The sequence below is a fragment of the Aulonocara stuartgranti genome, assembly GCF_965226115.1.
Source record: "Aulonocara stuartgranti genome assembly, chromosome: 14".
NCBI lineage: Eukaryota > Metazoa > Chordata > Actinopteri > Cichliformes > Cichlidae > Aulonocara > Aulonocara stuartgranti.
Genome location: NC_138950.1, coordinates 23,269,843 through 23,291,269, shown reverse-complemented (window position 1 = coordinate 23,291,269; position 21,427 = coordinate 23,269,843). Strand labels below are relative to the sequence as shown.

The window sequence follows — 21,427 nt, the reverse complement described above, 5'->3', positions numbered from 1 at the left end:
GTGGCGCCAGTGTCCGGCAGCCTCGCCTCTATCAGTGCACCCCAGGGCAGCTGTGGCTACAATGTAGCTTCACATCACCAGTGTGTGAATGTGTGTGTGAATGGGTGAATGACTGAATGTAGTGTAAAGCGCTTTGGGGTCCTTAGGGACTAAGTAAAGCGCTACAAACACAGGCCATTTACCATTTGGCAAAACACAATCAATCAATTGAATCAACATGAAAACACCGACTTTTATTGAAGTTTAAAGAGAGCCTAACTAACAAAAAGCCACATTGAAAAGAAAGCCCAGGCCCCCTGGTGGAGGGAAAAAAAATATGCTCCATCTTGTAATTTACAAGGAATATTTACAACAACTAAGCTCAGGTATGGCCTTGATTTCAGAGGTGCTCCGGCACAGAGCATCAGGAGCTGAAATATGAGGTCGAAGCCTTCATGGTGGGGGAGGTGAGGTGATGCTGATGAGATAAACTAGGAGACTGTGGTGTCTGTCCTGAGGGAAGATGGAGATAGAGAAGTCATCGTCATTGTCACGCTGAGTAATCATCATGTCAGCGCTGGCAAAACAAACAAAACTGCTTTAAAATCCAAGGTGTAACATCTGTGATGAATAACAAACACACTCCAGCAGAGCAAAGTACAGCTGAGTCATCTGCCTTGTTCAGACAGCAGCTGTTGACACAGTTTTTGATTTGTGTCCCAACCAATGACGACCCCGCCCCCCCCCCCCCCCCCCCACACAACCAACCTGTGACTCACTGTACAGTAAACCCATCTGTCACTTTAATGGAAAGTACATGCCTGTGATATGCTCTGTCTTGATGTTCTCAAAGCCGTGGTGCCTCTGGAACGCTTCAAAGTTGATTGAGGCATCATCCTCTGATAGGCTGTGAGGGACCTGGCCATCGCCGGGGCGACACACCTCAAAACGGATCCATCTGTAGCTAAATAAACAATTTTAAAAAACAAAAACAAAACATAAATACTATAAAGACATTTTTAAGATGTCTATAATGCAAGTGAGCTAAACCTAGAAAAGCTGAATATATCAAGCTGAGAATCCATTGTTAGGGAGCAGATATCAGTGTTGGGAAGGTTACTTTTAAAATGTATTCCATTACAGAATACATGCCCCAAAATGTATTCTGTAACGTATTCCGTTACGTTACTCAATGACAGTAACGTATTCTGAATACTTTGGATTACTTAATATATTATCAGGCTTTTTACAACACCGTGAATGTAGTACTATTGCTGTGTGATTTATTACTATTACTGAAGGTCCGCGACTCCGAACTGTAGTAAAGGGACCTCTGACTAATACGGCGGGGTCCCTGTCGGCTCGTAGCCGAAAACTAGCTTTACTTTGTTGTGTGGGTCAACTTTGCTAGCAGAGACAGAGAGAGGCGTTGAAAGGCTGCTCCAACGGAACTTATTGTTTTCGGAGGAAAACACGAACACGGTGTACAGTCGAGTCTTAATAGCTTACTTACAACTGGGCTCGTCAGGCTCTCTTCTAGGCTGCAGTGGTTATTATTATATTTACATGCTTCCAGCTCCCGTTTTTCCTCGATGACAACTCGTACCTTTCCACTCCCCTTTTTCTCCCTCCTCGCGCTCACAGACCCATAAGGTGTATGGCAGTGCATTCTCCCTGCAGCACGGACTATACTGCCCATGATGCTACATTCTTTAGAGCTATGCTTGTAGCATTCTGCCTGTTAGCTTAGCACAACAACAACAACAACAACGAAAAGGCGCTCTCTCACCCAGGAAACACACAGTCACAGAGAGAGAGAGCGTCGCCCTGTAACCATGGCAACCGTAACGCTGCCGCCTGGAACAACAGAACGTAGCTGTCAAACAAAACCCAAACAGTCCTGACCCGCGACAATATGAAACAGGGAAGTACCGCAGTGTAATCCATTTATTTCAACAAAGTAACTGTATTCTGAATACCACCTTTTTAAACGGTAACTGTAACGGAATACAGTTACTCATATTTTGTATTTTAAATACGTAACGGCGGTACATGTATTCCGTTACTCCCCAACACTGGCAGATATGCACTTACTTGCTACACTTGCGAGCTCCGGGACAACTCTGGATGAGATTCTGGATGGTGGGATGAGAGAAGCCAAAGAAGTCTGCTCCTGATGGAACAATCGACACCATGGACTTGGAACTAAGAAGAATGTGCAGAAGGATTTATTTTAACTGAAGGTGACCAAAACTAATTCAAGTTGTACAAGCAGGTTAAGTGACTGGAAGACAAAAGCTTTGTCATGTTTGCTCATTTGTTCAGAATGTGGCGGTGAAGTTGTGCTACCTCACAGACGCGATGGCCTTCAGTAGATTGGCATGGCACGTCAGGGCGGAGGAGGCCACGATCGCATTCTGAGGGTCCTCTTCAGGCACGATCTCAAACTGGAGATGGAGGGTGTTTGGAAAAAATAATTGTTTAAAGTAACAAATCTTAATCTTAGTGTCGTGTGTTCACCTAAAAGTAAACCGAATTTATATAAACATGTATCAAAACTTGCATGTGAGATGAGAACTGACCTGTGGGCCTGTTCCCCCGTCCTTGATTTGGCAGGTGTAGAGGCACTGCTGCTCGGGGTTTTTCATGCTGGCAAAGATGCGCGTGCTGCAGAAGCCCACTGGGTAGATGGCACACTCGTCATGAAACAGCATTCTGTCTGTGATGATCTGGAGAGCAGACAAGAAGGATTCAGTCATCAGTATTTTGAGAGGCTTGACTGTGTCCTCTAAAGCTCACTTTATGCTAAAGATTGGAACTTTAAAACCTCAGCTCAGAGGTTTACTGTCACTGAGACACTGACCTCGCCCAGACTGTAGACTGTCAAACCTCCCAGTACTATGGGAAAGACAGGACGGCCAGAAGAGTCGAGAGGGATGGGTTGCACCACCTTCCTTGAGCCATCTGCGAGTTTTCTCTTCTTGGACATCTTCTTTGGAACTAAAAGCCCAATTTCAACACAATTTAGTTGTATACAGCAACACAAGGATGTCATTTTCTGTCTTAATAAATATTTGATCGTAACACTCACGTTCATCCTTTCCATTCTCCCTCCCCCGCTCCTTCCTTTCCTTTTTGGGTTTTTTAAGTGCTCCCTCTTCGCCTGTTGGCACTGTTGATGACACACTGTGAGTAGTGGACAGACCTGAAGCCCCAGAAGGACCTGAGGACAATGCCACTGGTGGTAAAGGTAGATGAGCGCTTGAGCTGGGTGTGGGCAGTAGCTCCCCCTCTGACAGAGACTGGTATTGCAACAAGGATTTTAGTAAGAACCTGAAAATAAAAAAATGAATGAATACCATGTGCCATTAGAGCAAAAGCACATCATTCCGCATGTCACACAGCAGTCACCTGTACTCACCTCCGCTCCTCCTTTGCTCTCAGAAACTTTTCTTCTATGTGAGCAACTTCATCACAGAGAGCTGCATTTTCCTGTTGGCAAAATTACACCTCGGTGTGGTCAGATTGGATAACATACTTTTCATGTCCTAGTCTACACTTAGACACTTTTGGGGTATCTAATAAATTTGGACCCCCTTTATCTTTCAGAGCAGCATTAATTCTCCATAACAGAATCAACAAGGTACAGGAAACATTAGAGATTTTGGTTCATATTGACAAGACAGCATTACACAGTTATCCATGACGTGAATATCCTGTTCTACCACACTGAGGACTGAGGTGACTGAGAAGGTCATCGTCTCATGACTCACCATCATGTTCAAGAAACCAGTTTGAGACAATCTATGCTTTCTTTTGACATGAAACACCATATTGCTGGAAGAAGCCATCAGAAGATGGACACACTGATCACGAGCGCCCAAAAGTGTGCCAGAAAAAAGCCCTCATCCCACATACCGCACACCTCTTACACCACCAGAAGCCCGAACTGTTGAGACAAGGCAGGATGGATCCATGATTTCATGTCGTTTATGTGAAATTCTGACCGTACCATCCATAGAAAGACATCAAGACTCATCAGACCACGCAATGTTTTTCCAAACTGTAGTGCCAATTTGTTTTTCTTATTCACAGTAGAGGAATGCTCTTCTGGAGACCTTGGTTGTAACAAGGAATGCAGATTTCTTTTTTTTGTTCTAACTGAGTTAGTGCCTTCCTTTCTGCTTGAAGCAGTTTGCTCATTCTCCTCTGACCTCAACAAAGCACTTTCATGTTGAGAACTGCTGCTCATTGGACATTTTACTTTTTTGCACCATTCTTTGTAAAACTCAGCAGTTTCTAAAAGACTCCAACACCAACAACTAAATCAGATTCAATTAAAAATGGATGTCTCGATCATATCTACATGCCTAAATGCACTCAGTTGTTGCCATGTGATTGGCTGATTTGCATTATTAGGTAATCAGGTGTACCTACTAAAGTGGCTGGTGAGTTTATATGCATGATGTAAGACTGTTTATTTTTATGGAAACATCATTTACTTACAAATATCATGGCACGAGCAGCTTTGCGCAGCCGGAGGTACTTGAGCCTATACTTTTCATTCTGGTTCTTTCGTGGACCCCTCTTCCCCTTGGCCTTATGCTCAGAGGAGGTAGTGGGAGATGGGAAGGTGGGTGCTGAGACTCCTGACCCAGAACCAGAGATGGTATTCTGCTGCGGCGAGCTGAGGAAAGACTGGGCGGTGAAAGCCTGCAGGGCCTGTTGCCGCTCCTCATCAGTCTGCAAGGGGTCAGAGATGTAGGGGAGACAAAGACAGAGGATTGTTCATTTGTAGCACGAGTTCCTGAGTGTTAAGTCTAATTGTTGAATGTTTGTCATTATGCTTCTTAAATTTGTAAGATCTTAGTTCAATCTATAGGGTCAAGACATTCCTTTGTCCCTGACCACCTCTCCAGCCACTCTATGCTGGGGGAGAATTTTTACACATCCCTTGTGAAGATTGTTTGATGTTTGGTAAGCTTCCTGCCCTTTGTATGGCTTCACTGTGTTATGCATGGTGAACCATACATTGGGTGTGGGGGGGTTACTCTCTATATGACCAGGATGTTGTTAGAAACAGCAGGAGGAAACACACACACACACTCACTCACTCAAACACACACACACACACACACACACACACACACACACACACACACATTCTCACATGCATACAGATGTTTACACATACACACACATAGTGCCTTGTCTTAGAACCATTTGGGGGGTTTTATGGTGGGCGTTGCTTTGCTGTGATGTGTATTGTGTGAACTGTTTTCCCAATAAAAGGCAGCAAGCGGAGGCCGTCGTTGGGGTCATTGTGGTAGGATTCAGAGTGCTTTCTGAGACACCGGCTGGGGCCTCCCTTGCTAGCAAATCAAAGATGTTCATCTTGTTTTGGTCGTTAACGAGAAAACGTTTCTGAACCAGCGGGGCTTGTGGAAACACAGAGCCAACACTGAGCCTAATGCTTGTGCTTTCCTCAGAATGGTGAAATGTACACAAAAAACAAAACAAAACACAGATGCAGCTTCCACTAAAAGTGCTTTTTGACAAATAACAAAAGTTCAACCAAACAAAAGATGCACAAGAAATTAAAACAAAACTGAACTCCCTGTCTCAGCTTATTTCACTCAGACACAGGCTTAATGCAAAAATGCTAGTTGTAATAATGTGAACTTTTAATTCTGTATATATGATTTTTTTCAATTACTTAGAACAGTTTTGTGTATCCCTCTACACTTCTGGGTCCGGCTCTTTTGTGAAAAGAAAGGCTTCCATATTTATCCATAACCAACAGCAGGGCATACAAAGCAATGCAAATTTGCAGCACCTTATAATATATTTAGGTTTGGTATAACAGTGCCATTAGTATCTCAGATGACTCACCAGCAGAGCAAAGACTCCGTTTCTGTTTTCAATCCTCTTGAATCTCCTGCTGCCTTTTTGTGTCTGAAACATAATGCGAGACTGAGGCCAAATGCACGGGGCAGGAAAGGCTGGGTTTGATTCACACAAGCTGGGGGTCAATTTAGATGAATTCAATCATTATAAGATCACAGTTTAAAGGCCCGCACATCAGAGCGCACAGAGAACTGTCTGTTCCGATTACAGCCCAGAAATGTCTGCCTCGTTAAAAAAATGATGCAAAACAAATAAAAGTCAAAGAAGCGGGATGGGAAAACAAAGGATGCTGACAGAAATGCAAATGGTGTTTGCACCAAATCCACTCAACAGGTGATGGTGTAATTTACTGCACTCAACAGCAGAGGCTGCTGTGAGGCTGAGTCTCAAACATTTCCCTTACCTCGCGGTACATGACGGCTTCCAAGCTTGATTTTGCACTGCCAAGGAGAGAACAACGAGATGAGCAAAGTCTAAAGGATCATAGTGAATTACAGAAAACCATATCTCCCTCCTCCCTTGTACCCACTGAAAGACAGCAATCTTGCACACTCTTGGTTTTCATGAATTTGTTCTGATGCTGTCCAACTAAAGCTCATGAAAACTTATGAAACTTGACTTTCAGATATGCTCTAATAACCTAGACAGTTAAAGTGAAGAGAACACTGTACTTGGATTGAACAAGTCCCCTGTCGATGATTCTCTGTTTAATTTCCTTTATGTGCATGGGACCTCCCGCTTCCTCCAAAACAATCTATGTAAGAGAAAGAAAGAAGAAAAAAAACTTGCTACAAAACCAAACGCAAAAGACCCTCACTGCTGTGAATGTTACTGAAATGTCACAAATATATGGCCCATACCTGCGCAGCATCGAGCCACGTCAGGTTCGGTTTCTCTGCTATTTCGCTGGGTGGTTCACTGCAAACAGGAAATAAAACATCAGTGTCCTCTGGTGTAAGTTATCTCCTTGATTTATTTGTACTTTAAAATTTTGGCATAATTTCCTGCAAGCACACCCACTTTATCTGGATACATGTTCATATTGCTTATGCAGAGGAATGACAAAAGGAAAAGTCTATTGCCCTTTAACCTTACAGTGCTGGGAAGTGATGACTTCTTAGAAGCATTTCAATAAATTCCCATAATAGTACATTTCTATGCTGACGGTGCCTCCGCTCATAGGACTCATGGGGTCACTGAGTATAATGATTATTATTATGTGAATCACATCAACTATGGTGTATGGACGAACACTAAAGGATGAAATATATTTTAGAAACATGACACACTAAAGCTGTTCTGGCAGTATATGATGCTATAAGACCTTACTAAGACACATTTTCTCTTTCCTTGAATTTGTCAGTGATCTGAGGATTCTTCTGCTCTTAGCTGTACCCTAACTGAACATGGTGGTAAATAGACTGGTTTCGTATATAGAGGGTTTCTACTCTGCTTGAGTATTCAAAACACTTGAAATTCTATAATCTATGTCAATACTAGCATTATATTTCTTAATCCAAAATAAATGAAGTTACAGTAGACAGTAACGTTTTAAAATGACGTATTATAAATCTGATTATTTTGAATCACCTCTCTAGAGTTTCAGTGGTGCCAGACAGAGTTGCAATGCTGTCCAGAGCAGGAAACAGAGAGTAGTTCCCCTGTCCATCAGCCTCCATCTCAGATTCAAACGTGTTGAGGGATTCCATGGAGGGCGGGTATGAGCATCTGCGAAGAAACGTCAATGAGAAAATATCTAGCTGCGTTTCAGTCTACAGGCGTGCCTCACTGCAGACCTTAAGCAAGGCAAACACTGACTTCTGCACAATAACATCAGGTACAGTAAGGACCAGCTACAAGCAAAACCTACCCAAATGAAACTGCAGCAAACACTTATTTGACTTCGTGCTCCTCACTATTAGTTTCCGTGTCAACCGGAACCTTCGTCCGTCCTCATTGCATTGTTTACAGTCAGAGCGGCTAAATGCTAACATCAACTAGCTAGGAGTCATTGGCTAGGAGCAGTTTCCGTGTTTAAATCCAGACTTGAAAGAATACATATTTCACTAGTGTGGTCCAACTCGTGAACATATTTGACGTTGGGTTAAAAAAAAGCGAATATCTATCACAGTTTTACTGTAGCATAGTAAAGGTATATGAGAATCAAGAAGTCTTGTATCGGAACCAAAGACGGATGAGCACTTTACCGGATATCCGGTGTACATGTACGGCTCGTCAAAATAAAATCCGAAAGTTACACTTAGAAAAAAAACCCTTTTCCATTATTTTATTTACATTTTTACTTATCTGTTACTACTGTACTGCACCTCTTAAGTGTTTCACAGTATGAGTGATGATATTCTGCTTTTAATCTTTTTTTAAGGAAAATACTAATAAAATAAAAAATAAAATAAAATAAATGTTTATTAAGCAATTTTGATAGGAAATTGCTTAATTTTAGACATTTTTTTGCTCTTTTTTGCTGTTTAGTTGTTTTCTTTTAGAATCATTCATCTTAGCAGTAGGATTTACATGAAAAGAGAAACAAATTAAGTTTGAGTGAAAATGTACATTTTTTGCACTCTCTGGTCGACTGACTCAGTGAATCAAATGACTCAAAAAACTCGATTCACTTTGGTGAGTGTCCCAAGAAGACAGCTGTGGCCAGCCCAAATGACTACAGGCCTGTTGCACTTACGCCTGTAGTGATGAAGTGCTTTGAGAGACTGGTCTGTCAGCACATCAGGGCCGGTCTGCCTCCCACTCTGGACCCCCACCAATTTGCCTACAGGACAAATCGTTCCACCGAGGACGCTATCACCATAGCGCTCCACACTGCGCTGAGTCACCTGGAGCACCGAGGAAGCTATGTGAGAATGCTCTTTCTGGACTTCAGCTCAGCATTCAATCATATCATCCCGGAGATCCTGGTCCAGAAACTGTCTCACCTGGGACTCTCCACCCCCATCTGCCTCTGGATCAAGGACTTCCTGACAAATAGACCACAGTCTGTCAGACTCGGCCCCCACCGGTCCAGCACCATCACACTCAGCACCGGGTCTCCACAAGGATGTGTTTTGAGTCCCCTCCTGTTTACGCTCTACACATCCGACTGCTCCCCTACCCATCTCTCAAACACCATCATAAAGTTCGCGGATGACACCACAGTGGTTGGACTCATCTCAAGGGGGGATGAGTCGGACTACAGAGATGAGGTCAACAGACTGACTGAGTGGTGTTCAGTTAACAACCTCCAACTGAACACCACGAAAACTAAAGAACTTATCTTGGACTTCAGGAAGGGCAGAGCAGACCCGGCCCCACTTTACATTCACGGGAGCTGTGTGGAGAGGGTACACTCCATGAGGTTTCTGGGCGTGCAGATATCTGATGACCTCTCCTGGACTGCAAATACTACAGCGGTGGTTAAAAAGGCCCAGCAGCGTCTCCACTTTCTGAGAGTGCTCAGGAGGAACAACCTGGAGGAGAGGCTGCTGGTGACATTTTACAGAGCCACCATAGAGAGCATCCTAACGTACGGCATAACAACATGGTATGCAGGGTGCTCAGCTGCAGACAGGAAAGTACTGCAGAGGGTCATCAACACAGCCCAGAAGATCACTGGCTGCTCTCTGCCCAGCCTGGAGGTCACTGCAAACTCTCGGTACCTCAGCAGAGCTGGCAATATCATCAAGGACCACTCTCACCCCAGCAACCAACTGTTTGAACTATTACCGTCAGGCCGACGGTACAGGTCACATAAAACCAGGACAAACAGATTCAGGGATAGCTTCTTTCCCAGAGCTACCAACATAGTAAATAAGCACAAAAACAATTGAACCTATTCCATACCGTCACTGTCATTATATTATGCTGCTATTCATACTGTCATTATATTAATGCTGCTATCCTGTATATATTGTACATACTATTGTTTGAGTACTTACGATTGTTTTTTTTGTACTTTTTATATTTTACATTTATATTTATTATTGAAACTTGCACCAAGGGAGTGGCACTCCAATTTCGTTGTACTCTGTACAATGACAATAAAGGCTATTCTATTCTATTCTATTCTATTCTATTCTATTCTATTCTATTCATTGAAACTCGATTCAATAAAAAGAATCAAATTTTAAAAAAGAATGTTGTTGTTACGTTATGTTATGACATCATCATGTCATAACATGCCTTTGATCTGTGAATCCTTAAATCCGGGTAAGAAGCCCAAACTGTCAGTCCGTTTACTTGTAACACTCGAGATTGCAGCATTCAAAGGTACGCCTGAGAAAAATTTTAAAATAGTTGAATCTTTAAGACAGTCACTTCATCAACACTCTGACATGTCTCAGAGTAAACACGGCAAAAGCCAACAAGCTTACGCTGGCTTTACTACAATGGACCACCAAAATCCAGAGCCAAATTCTGATGAAACACATTTCCAGCTTCCACTCAAGAGGAAGCGAGGCCCGGATTATGTTGCACAGAATTGCAGAAGTGACGACAGCTGCTCTCCACCAAGGAAAAAAAGACGAATCTGTGAAGAAAAAAAACTGTGTTGAAAAGACAATACAGTCAGATTTCCAAAGGCAGCAAAAACAATTCTGAGAGCTACTCTCCAGAGAGAAAGAGGATGAGAATAGAGATAGAGAAGAAAGAAACAGCAGTGAGTCCGAGCATCCAAGAAAGTTCTTCGTCCAGCATGGTCCAATTCCAAGTTCAGGAAACAAACGCACTTGTCCAGCTTCCACTCAAGACAATGCAAGGCCCGGATTATGCTGCACAAAATTGCAGGACAAGTGCTGACAGCTGCTCACCACCAAGGAAAGAAAGACTTATCTGTGAAGAAAAAAATGTGTTGAAAAGACGATACAGTCAGATTTCAAAAGGCAGCAAAAAGAACTCTGAGAGCTACTCTCCAGAGAGAAAGAGGATGAGAGTAGACACTGAGAAAAAAGAAACCGCAGTGACTCGGAGCATCCAAAAAAGTTCTTCTTCAAGGACTATCCAACTCCAAGTTCAGAAAAAGAACAATATGAACTTGAGTGATACCAAAAACTCTCAAAACACACCAAAAGACAACAAGAGGCCAGAACAAGCAGCAGTGACACAGAACATCCAAAAAAGTTCTTTGTCAAGGTCTATCCAAGACCAAGTTGAGAAAATGGATGTTACGACCTCGAGCAATACCAAAAGCTCTGAAATCACACTGAAATACAACAAGAGGCCAGGACAAGCACCAGTGACACAGAGCAGCCAAAAAAGTTATGCGCCAAGGACTATTCAACACCTAGTTGAGAAAATGGACGTTACGACCTCGAGTGATACCAAAACCTTCGAAAACACTCCAAAATACAACAAGAGGCCAGGACAAGCACCAGTGACACAGAGCAGCCAAAAAACTTGGACGCCAAGCACTATCCGACTGCTAGTTAAGAAAATGAACAATATGACCTTGAGTGAAACCTCTGAAAACACACCAAACACACCAAAAGACAACAAGAGGCCAGAAGCAGTAGTGACACAGGGCGTCCAAAAAAGTCCCTGAGCCAGGACTATCCAACTCCCAGGTCACAAACGATACGGCCTTCGGCTAAGGGAAAAAAACAAAAAAAAAAACATCTCTTACTGTTCTGTTTATTTCTTTAAATGAACACTTGTACTTTTTTGTCATAGAAGAATAAGAATATTAATATGAATATGAACACCAAGGCGTTTCCAGGCCAGCCAAGAGATATAATCTCTCCAGCCTGACTTGGGTCCACCCCGGGGCCAAATGCCTGGTGGCACCCTTGCCTCCATGGGCACCTTAACTCATCACTTTTGACGCAGAGAATGTATTTTATTGACTAATATTAGTAGGCTGAAGCCTTTTACTTCTACTTACTTCTGATTGGCTTGTACTATATATTAATATGCTTTTTTAAGGATCAAGACATGGGTGTGTTTTTCCAGCTTCATTAACAGTTGTTTTTTCAGAGATAAGATGTCCTCACATCTTCAGCAGTAACGTTAATCCATATTGCATGTTTTGTATGATAAATTTTACCCATACCCTGCAGAATGAGAGACAGAGCAGCCGGGCTATGTAAAAAGTGTAAGGGGGCGTGTTCACGGTCACGTCCAGTGGGTGTGTGGGCAGAGACGCTCCGCCACGAGTTACTACTGAGCAGACTCTGGCTCCAAAAGTGGAACATGGCAGCTCCCACAAGCGGGATATTTTGGCTTCATTTTTGCACAATGGGAGGAAGTGCTGTCGTGTCGTTCATCTTTTATACAGTAATTGGTTAAGACCAATCAGCAATCTTCTCCTTAAGAAATTTCAAAAATATACAAAACAATATATATAACTTCATAAGTCGACAAAAATAAAATCCAGAAAAATCATGTAGCTTTTCAGATTCACGATTCTTTCGGTTGCATCATAAAGATGTTTCAAGTTCAAGTTTATACACTTAACCTTAAGTTGAGGTCTTTCATGTCTCTTTAACAAAAAACAGAAACAAAATCCCTATTCAGAAATCTCTCTTCTATATGATGGTTTGTGTGTGTAAACGTGTATGCGTGTCTGTGTGTCCACACACAGCAAGCATTTGTTTGGCCTGCTGATATGGCGCCTCGAGCAAAAATCCTGGCCACGCCCCATCCCTTAAGATCCCGCTCCAAAGTCCTATTAACCTACAGATTTAGAAAGAAGACGCTGCATTGTTAACTCTGAGGGAGATGGAGAGTTAACAATGCAGCAATTCTTTCTGGCTTCTGTGCTTTTTTTTTTTTTAATGTAGTGTTTTAGGTCAAATGTGAGGCATTTAATATATGCTGATTTAAAACTACTACGCCGCTGCAAATAGTTACAAAATAGTTGTCAGGTGTGGAAATGGCCGTAGTACCTTTTCAAAATATATCCTGCTCCTTTTTTTCCCAGCATGTCAAGGAAGTAGATGAGAAAAAACTTTACCACTATGAAATATAATTAGTGGATTTTTTTGGGGGGCAGCAGCTTATTGTGATTAAAAAGTCAGAGGTGAGTGCTTTTTGACATAGATTACCAAGAAGGCTGTAACAATGATACACCTCATGTCTGACAAGGAAACATCTTGCTGTAACTCAAATTTATAGTAATTTGAATGGCATGACCTTCTATGTTAAGGTACTGTGTTTAGAGATGGCTACCATACTTGAACTCCTTACAAGATTCCGCTCCAGCAGCTGTTTTAGATTGAGATGTGCACAAACAGTATTTCTCTCTGCGTTTTCAGATAATGTCTTTACCCATTCTTCATGATGGCTTGTGTGGTTGAGACTTATTTGATGTTTGCGTGATTGTTTTTATGTGCTGAAAATGAATCACCAATTACAAGGACATCTTGCATGTTTAAATATTCCTGACTGTTGGAGATTAGAACATCTAACATGATCAGCATTTCCTGTCCAAATTACACCAGCACTACCACCTGTTTTTTATCAAAACGTAATTGCAATAAAATGGTCAACATTCTCTTAAATCTGTTTAGAAGCAGTTCTAATCTTTTTTTAAATAGTTTTTCTCTTTAAGACAACCAAATATTTTCTACAAATTAAAGGGTACATACACCAAGGATATCTAACCAAAGTGAAATATAGATATATTTTTTTCTTAGACGTGCCTGATTCAGTGGAAGTGAATGAAATTTCCCTTGTGGTGCGTCTGCATAATTTATAGATCGTACTGTAAATTGAACAACTTTTTGACAATTATCAGAGGACAAACTGAGAGTGGGGATTTGCTGTTGTGCATAAATGAAATCAACGGTACACACTTCCACTGCACTGGAGTGTCAGAAATTTTAGTAACAGATATTTTGACTTTTGGCAGTAAAGCTAAAACTCAGAGGAGAATTTTTGGTAACTAACCATTTGAAGGTCTCCTACTCTTGTGAGTTGTATCATTTGTACTGGATCACCTCATAGGCCTGTTCTTGCTCTGTGGCTCAACCATAACACATGAAACACTAAACTATAAAATCCTTAATTTATCCATATCCATGTTCAAAACGGTGACTCAGGCTTCTTCCGTTATTGGAGCTCGTCTTATGTGGCTTTACAAACTGTGTGGTCTTATTTCCGAAATTGCAGCATCTGAGCAAAGCATGTGAGCGTTTCACAACGTAACAGTTCAGACACGATCGAGAAAAAACACAGCAGCTTAAATTGTTTCCCAATGTTTTGCTGTGTCACTGCATGTTGATATATGCAACTCATATCAGTCCTGCTAGTTGCATGTTGTCATACCTAAAGAGGGCAGAGAAACTGTAGAAATTGTAGAATTGTACATCCTGTTTTTGCCTTATAGAATAGAATAAATAGAATAGCCCTTTATTCTCATTGTACACGTACAATGAAATTGTGCTTTTTTTTCTTTTTTGTTAAGAATAAAATATGTGAAATATATATGTTTTAATCAATCACTGTACCAGTTTCCTATTTACCCTAGCAAAATATAAAGAAAAGAGTGGGGACTCAAGACTGTTACAATACTATATGTATCACATATTCTGAAACTTAGCGTCCTCTCCTGTTGTCAGAAGTTGTGTGAGCCTCCAGGTCCTATGAAAGGGTGTGTGTCACCAAAGATAATCCCATAAACCAGGGGATCATTTGGCATCAACACCCTTATAACCCACTAACACCATAACAAAGATACATTCCCAAATGAATTCCTAACATCCGCCCTTGAAGACGATTGCATGTTTGCTGTAACATTGTTTACCTGTTTCAAATTCAGTGGGGACATTTCTAGTTTGGGCAGCTCCTGTTTGTTTTCAAGTGTGCCACATCAATAAGAGTGATGTGAAGTAGAAGTTTACTTAGTGACTCTGAAGTCACTGTATTATCATTACAACGGCTTTGTCAGTTTTGCCAGTCCACGTCATATTTCTGTACAATATAAAATTCTAAGTAACTGAAATATTGATTAATGAGTGAAGATGTGAGATGAAAAAGGTGATGCGTCACATTTAAGACATCACAACAATGAGCTGAGACAATTTACACAGGAAGAAATGGAAGATGATTTTTTTTATATGATTACTATAATGTTGTCACAGTCCTCCTGTGTTTCTCCACCGTCTCTCTTTCTGTGCCTACAACAGCCCAGCGGAGTTCAGAGACAGTGTTTGTTACTTGGTGGAGTTTCTGCTGGGGAGACTCAGAGGATCGGGGACCTGGATTCACAGAACCTTCCTTCTATTGGATTTTGTACATATTGGGACTTTCGAACTGAGCACTTCAAAAAGACCATATAGCACTATCTGCACCAACACTGTAAATAAACTCACTGAACTTTCCTTCCCGAGTCCTCCGTTTGAGTCCGGCCAGACTGATCATGACAGATTTATTTTATAATAAATAAAACCCATTTTTACATCACATTACTTTGCTAATGTTTTTGCCTTCAAGGATAATCTTCAGGCACTATAGTAAACACTCCATGAGACAGGGATAAACAGCCCAGCAGTACTATTCAAAAACAGAGACATCTTCTTTTCTGTCTGCTATCCATTATCCTCTTAAAAGGGCAGCCGCGACAGTCTGAGGTGCATATTGTTCTGATAAAACATCAATAAGAACGCACAGTAAAAAAGGAAAAGCTACCACAGTGGAGAAAAAAGAGGAGTTGAGCGGCCCCTCTGATAACACAGCGGGAGGAGCTGTTATGATCCGTTTTATCTTCCTGCTAAAAAAGGTTGTTTAGATCATGTTTTTGTGCTGATGTTGTCATTTTGAGAGAGACGCTTAAATAGTTTTATCCCAAATTTCCTCATTATTTTGTCTATTTTTTGGGAGGGGGTATAGGTACAGTGTGCTAAAGCTGCTGCAGGCGGGAGCATCCAATTAAATGAGGCTTATGTTTCCAAAACCATCGAATTAAAGCATAAACCACTCTATCAAGAAAAAATAATGCATTTGCCAACATTTTTGTGTTTTTATATTGAACATTCAATCAATATTTTTGTGTTTTAATTAATACAATTATGTTTAATGTAGCGTGAGCGTCACTAGTGTGCATTGAGAGGCTGTCATTTGCAACAAATCTTAAGAGCAATTTAGAACAAAAGCCTTTCCCCTGCACTTTTTGGGGTATTTGCATATTGTTTTTGCTAATAAGAATATGTAAGATTCCAGCATTGCAAAGATAGTCGTGGGGCACTTCACAAATATTCTGTTTTATTGAGGTGAGTTTAATAACAAACATCCTGTTGAGTTCACTGGTAAGCTTTTTAGAGGTTTCCTGAAGGTGTAATTTAACTGGATGTACATTTTGAAAGAAGATTTGAGTACATGGGTTTGAATACGTGTAGAGTACTGACAAAAATGTACACCTTACATTTGACTCTCACAGTATAAGTACTTAGTATATTCATGCACAGATTAAGAAGTATTACTACCAATGTACAACAGCAACGAATGAGACACAGGATTAGTATAATCAGAGATAGGGTTAGTATAATTCACATACAAGTACACATATGCTTAAAAAATGTAGCACAACTACTATACCGCTACATGGTTATCTTAGCTTAACATATTCAGAGGGTTTTTTGTAATTTTATAACTGAGGAATTCTCGCTGTCTTTCTCACGTCTGTTTCAATTCAGCATCCCAGCCAAGACTTTCCTGGAATTACATTCACCACTTGTTTTTGTCTGAAGTCATACTGGTAGGATTTTGTTCCACAGAGGAGAAAGATGCTACCTGTGAAAAGAAAATCATACAAAAACAGTGAGTGGATGTATCTCAGCTCACACTATGATTTCCCCCCCTCTAAAGCATACAGAGCTTTGGTGCCAAAATCCACCCACATGTTAAGTGAGAATGAAACAGTAAGTAAAACAGAGCGTGAGACATGGCTCCTGTAGATCCTTTAAGTGTGAGTGAGTGGAGTGTGATTGCCTGGCATGTGCACAGCCATGTTTGCCTCTGAATAGTATTCTATTTCTACTTGTCAAATTTATATCGTTCCTGAAACTAGATGGTGTTTCAAAGTGTGTTTGGTGTGGTAAACTCCACCCGTCTACTACCTAAACCTAAACTCGGTTTTAAAAAAATGAAAAAAGAAATTACAACTTCTATTTCAGTTGTACTCTATTTGCAGCTGGCTGCTAAGGTCCACATTTTGAACTTCCTGAGTCTTTTTTTCCTTTTTATTTTTTTACCTTGTAACTTAAATGCAGCATCAACCCTTCTGGGGACTCCAGACCAATCGTTTCGGATGAGTCTGGGGAAGCCAGGGTCCATTCTCCTATTGTGCTCATCATACCTGATCATTCAAATATATAAAGTTGAAATATATGAAAAACATTAGTACATTTTTTAGTGTGGCAATGTCAAAGACATTTAAAGCAAAAACATCATTTACTTAATGCCAGAATTAACCGTTGATTATTATATGCTGATTATATTTGTTGCTTCTTTTTGCTTATATTTTTGTAAACTGAATGTAGTTCAATTTAGACTAGACAGAAGCTTAGTGATTTAAGCTAGTGTGTGATATTTACAGACCAAACAACTTATCGATTAATGGCAGAAATAACAATGAGGTTGGGGTCAGTTTAGCTCCAGCTATAATCAGCCATATACAGGTCAGGTTGTCCTGTGACTTTCATCATGTTAAAGTATAAATCAGAACAGAGAACAATTCTAACTGTAAAGCGGCACTTTAAAAAGTTACCTGTAATAAAACTCTCCTACGAAGAACATTGTTTTCCCGTATTCGCTGACATGCACAGCAGCATCAACCCGCCTGACTCTGGAAGAGAAGCCGTACTCGTAAATGGAGCCAGCGCGACTTTTCATCTTAAGCTGTTCAACCACCCAGTACTTATGACCTGGAAAAACACAGCCATGTCACTGGATTTGGGGACACTATGAAAAACAGCAACGTACCACAATCCCTGCCAAACTCAATGAGCCTCTTGCATGAACTGCAACACTTATGTTGCACAAGGCTGTAATTTGCGTGTTCTGCTACTGGAAATCAAGCCTTGTCATGCTGACAACGTCTAAGTGATGCTTTGCAGGCTGCCCATTACTGTACCGGTGAATATGTACGCCACGCCTTTGGCTGGGATGTCATAAGCGGCATCAATCTGAGAACTGATGCTCGGTAAATATGTGGTAATGTGGCCTTGTGTTAAACGATTCCAATAAGTTGTCCTTGTTGTTCTCATCCACATGTGTCTGCAATGAAACAAGAAAAGTGAGTTGCTGTTGAGAGGTTATTTAAGATGTTGTGCACCTTTAAGTGGCAATACATTGTACCTGTTTTTAAAGAAACAAATCTCATTTTCAATCAGTGTTACTGCATCAAAAAGTTGGGGAAATGTTGGGTCACATTTTTTTGAAGCCACCTGGGTTTCCATCTTTTTGTTGGGCCTACCTGTGAAATAGTCACATAGAAAACATTGTATATAATATATAATACGCTCTGAGAATTTTATTTCAGTGTTTAACGATTTATGAATTCAATATTTCAAATGTTTTATGTTTTGTTCTTTACCATACAGAGTTTGGATACCCCTCACATCATCGTTAGAGAGCGAGTACTTGGCATTGCTCTGATGTCTGTAATTGGGGTACATGATAGCAGAGGGGTCTCTAGAGTGAGTCAAACCAAGTGAGTGGCCAAGTTCATGAGCTGCAACACTCAACAGGCTGTAACCTGAAACACAGTTGCAAATAGTTGTTATTATTTCATTACAAACTGCTGGAATGCTTCTGTCTGGCTCAGAATATGTATTTAATTCCCAATTTTTGCCTAGTGTCATCTTTGGGCTTTCAAACTGCATTCATGTTTTGACTGACAAACCTTGAGTCCCTGCCGTCCATGTTTCATCCTCATCAAAGTGCACATCTCCACCCATCCCCATTCCTGGCATGAAGGCATGAGCCAACACGCCCCCAGGTCCATCGAAGGGAAAGAAATCTCCATGAGCTACAGGAAAACACAGGATCTGATTTTTATTAATCATAATTAAAAGTCACGATTAAAAGTCCTTAGACACGTTTTCACAGTTACTTCTGCGAGAAAAAGAGAAGACAATATCAGCTTTTCGATGGTTGATTTTGATGAACTTCAGCGGGGTTGCATCGCTCCACATCTTCAAGGCTGAACGAACAGACTTTTCCACATCCTCTTTCTTCATGTCTGGAGTGTATCTGGCAATCCTGCATGCCAGCAATTGAGAAAAACATGAGGCATCAGGAACAACATGTTTCAACATATGTTGCTACAAATACTAGCATATCCTCTGGTGGTCAAAAGAAATTTTAAGCAATTTACGAGATTATTTTCTAATTGCAAAAGTGGAATATAAACTCTACAGTATAATATTGTTAATCGTTGCTATTATAGCATTATTTAGCGTTCCTACTATATTTCATGCTATTGCCATCAACAGTTTATTTGCTTTAGATTTATATCTATAAAAAGAAGATTCCTCGTGCTATTCAGGGCCTTCGATCTGCATATTCAAACCTTCATATCCAGAATTCACATTCTTATTCATTCTTATTACATACATATCAATTTTACCTCTTATTACACCACACAGTTGCTGGAATTATGCTGTAAACCACATCATACATTCACAACAAGGAAGTCTAAACCCAGCAAAATGAAAAATAACCAATAAGAAAACTTCATGTTCCAATGAGTCTTTGCAGTACAGAACTATTCATTCAAACTCCCTTTCTATACATGCTTCAACAAACGAAATGTGGAAGTCAAGTAACTAATAAACTTAACTTAAAATAATAGTACAATATTGTAAGATTGTACACTACACTTGTTAATATTTTCTCTCAGAGTTTTTAATCTTTTACGCCATTTGACTACATTCACAAATAACGGCAGATTGCTGTGAAATCTGGGAAACGTATGGAAAATGCAATCTCACGTGTATGTGATGATGTGGTTCTTCCATTTAGGCCTATTAGGGTAAAAGGCGAAGTTGTCCACATCCGGAACTCCACACCTTGCTTCCTTCATCACATTCAGGGTGTGAGGGTCCATATTTCCTGTTTCCTTCAGACCAAAGAAGTTTTGCATTTCTTGGATCTTCTCCTCCATGGTGGATGCAGACCTCACACTTCTTACTGGAGGCCTGTGGTCTCCCAGATTCAGACTGTAAAACCTCTTGAGGTAATCCTGTTGAGATGAAGAGTTGAGATCTGGACGCTTAGGACGAGGTGTGTAAAATGTAAAGCTGGATTTTATTAATAATTTTTTACATGTAATCTAAAACATATTTAATTATTTCTCTTCCTTAAACACCTAATAAAATATGTTAAATATGTCAGTCTAGCAAAGATGAGGAAGATTCCCTCCTGCTTATTATTGTAACAGCTGAAAAGAGAGAGCAAGCGAGTTTAAAAAGGAAAAGAAACTGTATCACAGATGTTGGTTCAATTCAGTTTTTTTTTTCAGATGCTTACACATAAACTTCAAAACAAGTGAAAGGAAAAAAAATGCAGGACGCTTCAAATAGAAATTTTGTGAATGTATCATATGTTTAATAGCAAGAAAACACACACACTGAACTGTAGCACTACTAGTTTAAATAAACGAAATACACTCATAATTCTACCATTTTAATTGAAGCCATTGCAGTCTTCACAGTCTTACATTAAAGGTTCTACAAACATTATCTCCAACATTTCTAACTGAAACAACAATTCTAATTTATATGGTTTTTACACAAAGTTCGTAAGCCTTTCATCCATTCACAAACCTCAGCCAGCTCCACATCCTCAAGCCTCTGCTGATCTTTGTCAATGGGTAGAGTCCACAAGATTTCCACCAACATCAGAGAGCCCAAAACGGGTATCCACAACAAATCCATGTTTTAAATGCACATTTCAACCACGCTTCACATTTTTTATATGGGAGTATTCCTGAGCTTGTTTTGCAATCACATGGCCCCAAAGTGCTCCACGATGGCTGTTAAAGCTGGGTATATTTGCCCCGAGAGGTTTTGTGGTTATAACCTCACAATGAAATGTCTACATATGTCTGGCTTTTCTGTCTATAATGGCGATAATCATATGTACGGTTTGTTCCATAGCATAGAAAACTGCATTTTTTCCTGCTCAGTCAGGTAGGAGAAAAACTTAATGTACACTGTCTCATGTTTATATGCGTCTATACCTCATGTGGATTTCTTTACATCTATAAATCAAACAAACTTCATATGCTGATCAGCAAAGGCATGATTAGAAAATATGATTGGCACAGAAAAACTACAAAAATCTAATAGCAAGTTTTCAATTGTAATTCTTTATTTTGACATGACATGACTACTGATAAATAGAATACCGCTAAAAACTGAGAAGTACAATGTGTTTCCATTTGCCCTCTTTAATTTAGCTAATATCATTGTTGCATGGATTTCAGACAGTACTTTAACAACCAAGCCAGGAATTTGCTTTCTCAACTCCTACAACAAGTTTCTGCGTGTAGTCGTATTTGTAGACTTGTGGTCCCACAAAGAAGTAGATGAAG

At 40.4% G+C, this 21,427-nt stretch overlaps 3 protein-coding genes across 3 annotated transcripts in view; all 3 read right to left on the bottom strand.

Moving 5' to 3' along the window:
- Positions 1-212: 212 nt before the first annotated feature.
- tbrg1 (transforming growth factor beta regulator 1) lies at positions 213-8,113 on the bottom strand. The gene is made up of 15 exons (XM_082503149.1): positions 7,757-8,113; positions 7,477-7,614; positions 6,747-6,804; positions 6,558-6,640; positions 6,290-6,326; positions 5,872-5,934; positions 4,486-4,722; positions 3,401-3,471; positions 3,071-3,312; positions 2,843-2,979; positions 2,562-2,708; positions 2,329-2,426; positions 2,074-2,184; positions 801-943; positions 213-492 (listed from the first exon to the last, which is right to left on the bottom strand). The coding sequence occupies exons 2-15, from the start codon at positions 7,593-7,595 to the stop codon at positions 404-406; spliced, it is 1,635 nt and encodes a 544-aa protein (XP_082359275.1). The 5' UTR covers positions 7,596-7,614; positions 7,757-8,113; the 3' UTR covers positions 213-403.
- Positions 8,114-16,095: 7,982 nt separating this feature from the next.
- mmp20a (matrix metallopeptidase 20a (enamelysin)) lies at positions 16,096-20,817 on the bottom strand. The gene is made up of 10 exons (XM_082503501.1): positions 20,658-20,817; positions 19,824-20,074; positions 18,944-19,092; positions 18,734-18,859; positions 18,425-18,586; positions 18,187-18,304; positions 17,963-18,105; positions 17,597-17,753; positions 17,082-17,185; positions 16,096-16,620 (listed from the first exon to the last, which is right to left on the bottom strand). The coding sequence occupies exons 1-10, from the start codon at positions 20,766-20,768 to the stop codon at positions 16,520-16,522; spliced, it is 1,422 nt and encodes a 473-aa protein (XP_082359627.1). The 5' UTR covers positions 20,769-20,817; the 3' UTR covers positions 16,096-16,519.
- A 292-nt stretch (positions 20,818-21,109) lies between these two features.
- mmp20b (matrix metallopeptidase 20b (enamelysin)) overlaps positions 21,110-21,427 on the bottom strand; it is a 6,065-nt gene continuing 5,747 nt past the window's right edge. The window contains exon 10 of the mRNA XM_082503502.1: positions 21,110-21,427. This exon is cut by the window's right edge and continues 1 nt beyond it. Coding sequence (XP_082359628.1) covers positions 21,328-21,427 — 100 coding nt within the window. The 3' untranslated portion in view covers positions 21,110-21,327.

Excerpts from the sequence above, each read along its gene's own strand:
- tbrg1 (XM_082503149.1), bottom strand. The coding sequence starts at position 7,595 with ATGGAATCCCTCAACACGTTTGAATCTGAGATGGAGGCTGATGGACAG. Across the intron at positions 3,313-3,400 it reads AGAGCAAAGGAGGAGCGGAG|GTTCTTACTAAAATCCTTGT; the intron begins GTGAGTACAGGT and ends TTTTATTTTCAG. Across the intron at positions 944-2,073 it reads GGAGCTCGCAAGTGTAGCAA|CTACAGATGGATCCGTTTTG; the intron begins GTAAGTGCATAT and ends TTGTTTATTTAG.
- mmp20a (XM_082503501.1), bottom strand. The coding sequence starts at position 20,768 with ATGGATTTGTTGTGGATACCCGTTTTGGGCTCTCTGATGTTGGTGGAA. Across the intron at positions 18,860-18,943 it reads CTTCTCTTTTTCTCGCAGAA|CTCATGGAGATTTCTTTCCC; the intron begins GTAACTGTGAAA and ends GTTTTCCTGTAG. Across the intron at positions 17,186-17,596 it reads GTAGGAGAGTTTTATTACAG|GTATGATGAGCACAATAGGA; the intron begins GTAACTTTTTAA and ends TTGAATGATCAG.